At 53.0% G+C, this 6,707-nt stretch overlaps 1 protein-coding gene across 1 annotated transcript in view; it reads left to right on the top strand.

Annotated features, from left to right (window-relative positions):
* The first annotated feature begins 1,238 nt into the window (after nt 1-1,238).
* The window catches only part of ZNF804A (zinc finger protein 804A), a 69,959-nt gene continuing 64,490 nt past the window's right edge, over nt 1,239-6,707 (top strand). Inside the window, exon 1 of the mRNA XM_036428834.2 lies at nt 1,239-1,456. Within this exon, the coding sequence (XP_036284727.1) occupies nt 1,346-1,456 (111 nt within the window). The 5' untranslated portion in view covers nt 1,239-1,345. The remainder of the gene's footprint in view (nt 1,457-6,707) is intronic.

The raw sequence follows: 6,707 nt of genomic DNA, 5'->3' as shown, positions 1-6,707 counted from the left end.
CCCGAGCTCCGTTCCCCTCCGGAAGGCGGCCCCGAGCTCCGTTCCCCTCCGGGAGGCGGCTGAGCTCCCGCCGGGCCCGCAGGTCGCCGGGCGCCGCCGAGCCCTCTCCGTCCGCGGCGGGAGGAGAGCGGGGCCCGCACCGCAGCCCCGCGGCCCCTCCGCTCCCTCCGCTCCGGCGGCCCAGGGGCACCGGTTCTGGGGAAGGTGGGTGCGGGCGCCCCTGGGTCGCGGAGCCCACAAACCAGGGCCGCGTCCTCACCTCCACCCGCCGGCATCGCCAAGACCCCTTCCCAGTCCCCATCCGCGGAGCCTGGTGCCTGCGCCGCGGACCGGGTGGCGGGAGGGGGGGGGGCGTTTTCTCTCCGCGAGATTCCGGACAGGACCCAGCCTCCCACTGAAAAAATACAGAAAGGCATTAAAACAGACACACAAACCAGCCCTAACGCCAGGAAGGCCGCGGGGGGAGCCGCCGGAGAGGGGGGGCCCGGCGCCGGATTGTTCATCTATTTCCCCCATCGCCGCCCCGACTGCGGCCCGACCTCCCTCTGCGTGTCCCCGCCCCACGGGGGACCCCCTCCCGTCTGTGCAAGTCCCTGCCCCACCGGGGGTCCCCCTCCCGTCTGTGCAAGTCCCTGCCCCACCGGGGGTCCCCCTCTGGGCGGCCCGGCCCCTCCCCGGAGGCCGGGGGGACCCTCTGCGCCCCGCGCTCCTCCCGCGTCTGCCCGGCGCGGGGAGTGGAGACCTGGGGGGGAGGGGGAGGATGCCGGGGGGCGGGGGGCGAGAGGTCGGGGGGGGGGGGGCGGGGCGGGGAGGCCGGGGAGGCCGGGGAGGCGGGGGGGGGGCGCGGGGAGGCCAGGGAGGGGGGCGGGAAGGCCGGGGGGGGGGGAGGAGCCCGGGGGGGCGGGAAGCCCGGGGGGACGGGGAGGCCGGGCGGGGGGGGGGGGGGGGACGGGGAGGCGGGGGGGGGGGGGGCGGGGAGGCCGGGGCGGGGAGGCAGGGGAGATGGGGGCGTGACGGACGCCTCCGCCTCCGCTCCGGCCCGGCTCCTGCCATTGGCTCCTGGTCCGGGCTCCGCGCCCATAACCGCCTCCCGCCCGCCGCTCCCGGGAAGCCGCGGCGGAGCGCGGGGCGGCCGGGCGCGCAGGGCCCCGGAGCAGGAGCCGGTCCCGAGGAGGCGCGGGGCGCGGGCAGGCGGTGCCCCTCCCGGCGCCTCCCGGTCCTGCTGACTGAGGCTCCGGCTGCAGCTGCGGCTCCGGTTTGGCCGAGGCTCAGGCTCCGGCTCCGGCTGTGGCTGCGGCTCCGGCCCCGGCCCCGGCCGGCTCAGTGCGCCCGGCGGCGGCCGCCCATGGAGTGCTACTACATCGTCATCAGCTCCACGCGGCTCAGCAACGGGCACTTTCGCAACATCAAGGGGGTCTTCCGGGGCCCGCTGAGCAGGACGGGGGGCCGGACTCTGGTGAGGCTTTGGTGTTCTCCCCCCTTTCTCTCTCTCTCTCTCTCTCTCTCTCTCTCTCTCTCTCTCTCTCTCTCTCTCCCCCCCCTTTCTCCCTCCCTCCTTTCTCTCCCTCCCGCCCTCCGGCCCAAAGGGCAGGTGCCCGGTGGGTCCCGGGAGGCTGTGAAGGCGATCCCACCGGCTCCTAACTCGTGGTGTGTGTCCGCGCGCGGTGGGGACTGGGGTGGGATTAGGGAGAATTGGGGTGGAATTGGGGAGAATTGGGGTGGAATTGGGATGGAATTGGGGGAAATTAGGGGTGGAATTGTGTGCGATTGCAGGCGCCAGAAGCGGGCAGCCGGGACCGGGCTGGGCTGACCCCAGCTGGCTGCGCTCCGGACCGCATAGCGCTGAGCTGAGATGACCCGTGTCTCCTGATCGGAAGCAAACTGCGTCCGCATGACTCCTTTTAAGGAAGAAAAATAAAAAAAAATAAAAAATCAAACCCCGCAGCGTGTTTGCGCTTGGGAAGCTTAGGGGACTGAGCCTGCGGGGTCCCTGATGGAGGCCGGCGGGCGCCGGTGGCCTGGATGGAGCGGGCGGAGTGCCGGATGGGCTGTGGATGGAGCTGGCCAGGGTGCTGAACGGTCTCAGGATTTCGGATGCGGGCGGCAGGGAGCAAACTTCTCCGGAGAGTAGTTTTGCTCACCCCGCAGCGACTTTCAGCTATTGGCTCCCAGGAAGGGGCTGGAGACCAGGTGAGAGGGCTGGAGGGGGTGGAGATTGGGGGTGGGGGGGGCGGAGACCAGGTGAAGGAGCTGGAGACCAGGTGAGGAGGCCTGAGACCAGGGGAGGGGGCTGGAGACCAGGGGAGGGGGCTGGAGGGGGTGGAGATTGGGGGGGGGGGGGCGGAGACCAGGTGAGGAGGCTGGAGACCAGGGGAGGAGGCCTGAGACCAGGGGAGGGGGCTGGAGACCAGGGGAGGAGGCCGGGAACCAGGTGAGTGCTGGCAGGTGCTGCCCTCAGAGCTCCTAGGAAGCCAGCTGGATGGATAGGACCCTGCAGGCTCAGGAGGTCCTCTCTGGACCATGGAGCCCCATCCTTCCCCTCCTGGCAGGGAGGTCACTCCTGATTGGTGGTGGAGATGCTGAGCATTGGGATGGTGCAGTGTGATGATCCAGGTTACTCTTTCTTCCCAAACCCTCTTAGCAACACAGCCTTAGGCAGAACGACTCCCAGGTGTTGGATCTCCTCGGAAGTATGCACTTCATTCATTCCACAACAAATAGAAATAAAAATAAAGTAGCCGGAAGGCTCCTTAGGCAGTGGAGCCAGAAGGTGGGCAGATGCAAATGTGAGATACCTGAGTCTAGGACCATGACATTAGCAAGCAGCACCCCCCCCCCTGTTGTTTTTGTTTGTTTGTTTGTTTTGTTTTGTTTAACAAAGTGATTACCTAGCCTCAGTTAGGAGAGCAGTAGTTTATGGACAAATTCCGTTAGTTTTTTTTCAGCAAACGGCGGCTCACGAGTCCCTTGAGTGTGGCCCTTAGGCCAGCTTAGGAGTACCCTTATTAAGTTAATAACAATGTACCTACTAATATAGTTTAAATTTAAAATATTCGGCTCTCCAGAGAAATTTCAGTCGTTGTACCGTTGATATTTGGCTCTGTGGACTAAGGAGTTTGCCGACCACTGGGTTAGTCCAAATGCAAGTACAGTGTTGTTCATCTACTTTTCTTTGTGTGTCTGAGAAAAATGATTCTGCACATTAGATGTGCTGTGATGTGTTTTCAAAAAAAAAAAGTTCTCATTGGAAGTTTTAAGAGAATTTTGACGCAGCTTTTTCTTTTCTTTTTCCCATGAGTCTCTGGGGCCACTTCTCTCAGCTCATTTAAGAATCAAAGAGGCAGGGCAGTTTGTTGTTTTTTATTACGGTTCTGGATCAGGTTGTTGGTGGTGGTTTTTGAACAAAAGAAAGTAAAATACCTTCTGTGGCTTTCCTTAGAGCAAAGACTAGGGAATCGCTATGGTTACTCTAGTTCGATTTAGCCACGTAAGTAAATTGTTTTTGGAAGGGAAACCTTCATTTTAAAGAAAGTATGTTCTGGCTTCTAAAACTCAAGTTTCACTTATGGGAAAAGGCAAACCTATTGAACAAGATCTCATTTTGTTGGTGCTTAAACCTCAAGTAGACAAATTTTTACTTGGAAACACCTCAGCTTGTTCATAGTATGATAATCTTGATGTGTGAATCAACCTTGGGTTTCTAACAAGGATTGGCCTTGCTTTTGCTGATTTGTTTGTGAGTTTGAAATCTGTTAGTTCTGTATCACTCATGTTAGCCGGGAAGTGGTTAAATGCTAGACTTTCCAGTGTAACTTTGAACTTTTGTGACATAAATAAGTCAAGATATAAACACATGTCACAAGCAACAAACAAACAAAAGGTTTAGAAATAGCTGCTACCATATTTCTTCTCGTTACAGTGAAAGGACTTAAAGGGACTTTATAGCCAGTCCCTCCAGGTTATGTCCGTAAACTGCTCCAGTCTCTATGTCCTGTGTGAGAGTTACGTGGACAGAAGTGATATAGGTTTTAATGTATGGTCCAACTATATTTGACATTTTAGGTTTATGCCTATTTTAAAGTATAACAGAAGAGGTGCTAATATAGTCACAGGTGCATGTGTGTTAAAGAGCATTTGTACTTTACACACCTTCATTGCCAACATTTACAGTTGCCTAAGGTGTGTTACTTACAGCTCATAGCATGACTTTCTGTAAGGGAAAACTTACTATAAGCTCTAACCAGAAAATGGAACCTAACTTCTCAGAATTAATGACCTTGTAAGAAACACAAATACTAACTCAAAAATGTGTATGTGCTACGTTTTGAACATTTTCAAGTAAGAATTTATGATTATCATGTTTTTAATCCCAGTTTCAAAGAATAATATTTATGGGATCATTTTCACTTTTTTTTGTCTATTTGATGTTGATATATTTTTAATTTTCCCTTTAAAAATGATCATATTCTTACATTTCAAAATGTGCACTAACTTACAAGGATTTTTAACAATATCTCCAGTGGTCCTGTGTGTGTGTGTGTGTGTGTGTGTGTATGTGTGTGTGTGTGTGTGTGCATGTGTGCAGGAAAAGTACAAATTACATCCCAAAACCATTTAGAGAAAATATATTTTGATTTTTGCAAAGAATTTGCAGTTATTTTCAATCACTGGATAACTAATGGATATTCTGAACATTTAAAAAATTCACAATTAAATAAGATGACTTTACAATCTTCAAACAAAATAATTGAATTGGGGTAAGTTAGCCCGTAACTGTTAATGCAGTGATATTTTCTGCGTTAGAAGTTAACTTAGAGAACAAAATTGCTTATAGAATAAAACTTGGGTTTCAGTGTCATTGGTGAATTGTTTGTGGTCTGAAATCCAGAATGGAATCCTGCCACTCATATTGAGCACGTCACCCAAACGTACAGTTTGTTCCATAGGTCACAGTTTGCCATGCACACATCAGATTTGGAAAGGTTTGTACGTATTAAGTCTGTTGTCAATCTTGAACCTATTCCTGAGCTTTTAAATCTGTTTCTGTTGACAATTTTAACTGAAAACATACAAATTCTATTTGGCACTGTCTTCAAAGCAAGCAGAAAGGTCCCGATACCGGTCATGAATTGTGGTATAAATAGCATCCAATCTGTGATACAGTTTTAACTCCATGGAATAAGAAATAAGCAACTATTTTGTTAGTGTTCCAGAATATCATGAATGAATTACATGGTTTAACTGCTCACCTGCCTGCCTTCTTGATTGCCCCTAACCGCTTTTACCTGCCAGCCTGATCACCCCTTAACCACTCCCCTGACAGCCTGATTGATGCCTAACTGTTCCCCTGCCAGGCCAATTGCCCTAATTGCCTTCCCCTGCTGGCCTGGTTGCTATTAATACAACTGCCTTCACCTACAGGCCTGTAACCCCCAATAGTCCTCCCAGTCTGATCACCCATAACTGCCCTCCCCTGCCAGCCTTATTGCCTCTAAGTGTTCTCCCCTGCTGGTCTGGTTCCCCCCCTACCACTGCCCTCCCCTGTAGGCCTGATGGCCCCCAGCTGTCCTCCCCTGCAGGCTTGATCACCCCCAACTGCCCTTCCCTGCAGGCTTGATCACCCCCAACTGCCCTTCCTTGCAGGCCTGGTCCCTCCTAACTGCCCTCCTCTGCTGGCCATCTTGTGGCAGCCATCTTGTGTGTTGGAGTGATGGTCAATTTGCATATTACTCTTTTATTAGATAGAATAGTCCTCAAGTGTATATTTCTATGACACATGCTTTGTATAGTGCACAGTGTGCCCGCCACCCAAAGTCAGACCACCTTCCATCACCCTTTAGCCACCTCCTACCCCCTTCCCTCGGACACAAACCACTATCCCAGGCCCCGCAGGCTGTGTGTGTGTGGCATCACACATGAAGTGGTGTGTGCTGCTCACATTCATTTTCTACGTGTTGGAAAGGACGCACATACTTTGACATATCCACAGGTGTTCTTGTCACTCAGAATATTTCCATATGCATTTATTTTGAAAAGTCTGAAAAAACCCTGGGGCTTCCCTGTGGGAATACGGGAACTCCCGAAAGGAGGTGGGTCTTTGGAACAGGCTGCATGGCCTTTGGTTTTGGTTATCGTTAGCGAACTCGGCGTTGTGGTTCATGCAATTCCCTCACGCTTCTGTGTCTCCTCGGGGATGTAATTTGGAAGGTTTCTCTACTCACTGACTCTCTGGTAAGTGGTACATTGCAGACTGTATGTTAAATTTACCAACTGCTGAATCAGTGCGGATGAGGAAGTGTCATTGTTAGGTTAATATCTCAAGGGGTGAGGATGGGTCAGTGGTCGGCAAAGTCATTAGTCCACAGAGCCAAATACCAACAGGTCAACGATGGGCATTTCTTTGGAGAGCCAAATTTTTTAAACTTAAACTTCTTCTAATGCCACTTCTTCAAAATAGACTCGTCCAGGCCGTGGTATTTTGTGGAAAAGCCACACTCAAGGGACCAAAGAGCTGCATGTGGCTCGAGAGACGCAGTTTGCTGCTCATGGGGCTAAAGAGTCACACACCTGCTGTCTCCATTAGCTGGGCAGGCAATGGAAGGGGGACAGCCTCAGCGTCGTCAGCGTGTATGTGGTTGTCACTTTCATTCCCTTGTCTGATCTTTTTTTTTTTTTTAATTTGGATCTTTATTGATGAAAGTGTTACA

The sequence above is a fragment of the Pipistrellus kuhlii genome, unplaced genomic scaffold, assembly GCF_014108245.1.
Source record: "Pipistrellus kuhlii isolate mPipKuh1 unplaced genomic scaffold, mPipKuh1.p scaffold_m20_p_92, whole genome shotgun sequence".
NCBI classification, from domain to species: domain Eukaryota; kingdom Metazoa; phylum Chordata; class Mammalia; order Chiroptera; family Vespertilionidae; genus Pipistrellus; species Pipistrellus kuhlii.
The sequence above is the reverse complement of the archived record's forward strand: the minus strand, read 5'-3'. Positions and strand labels throughout refer to the sequence as shown.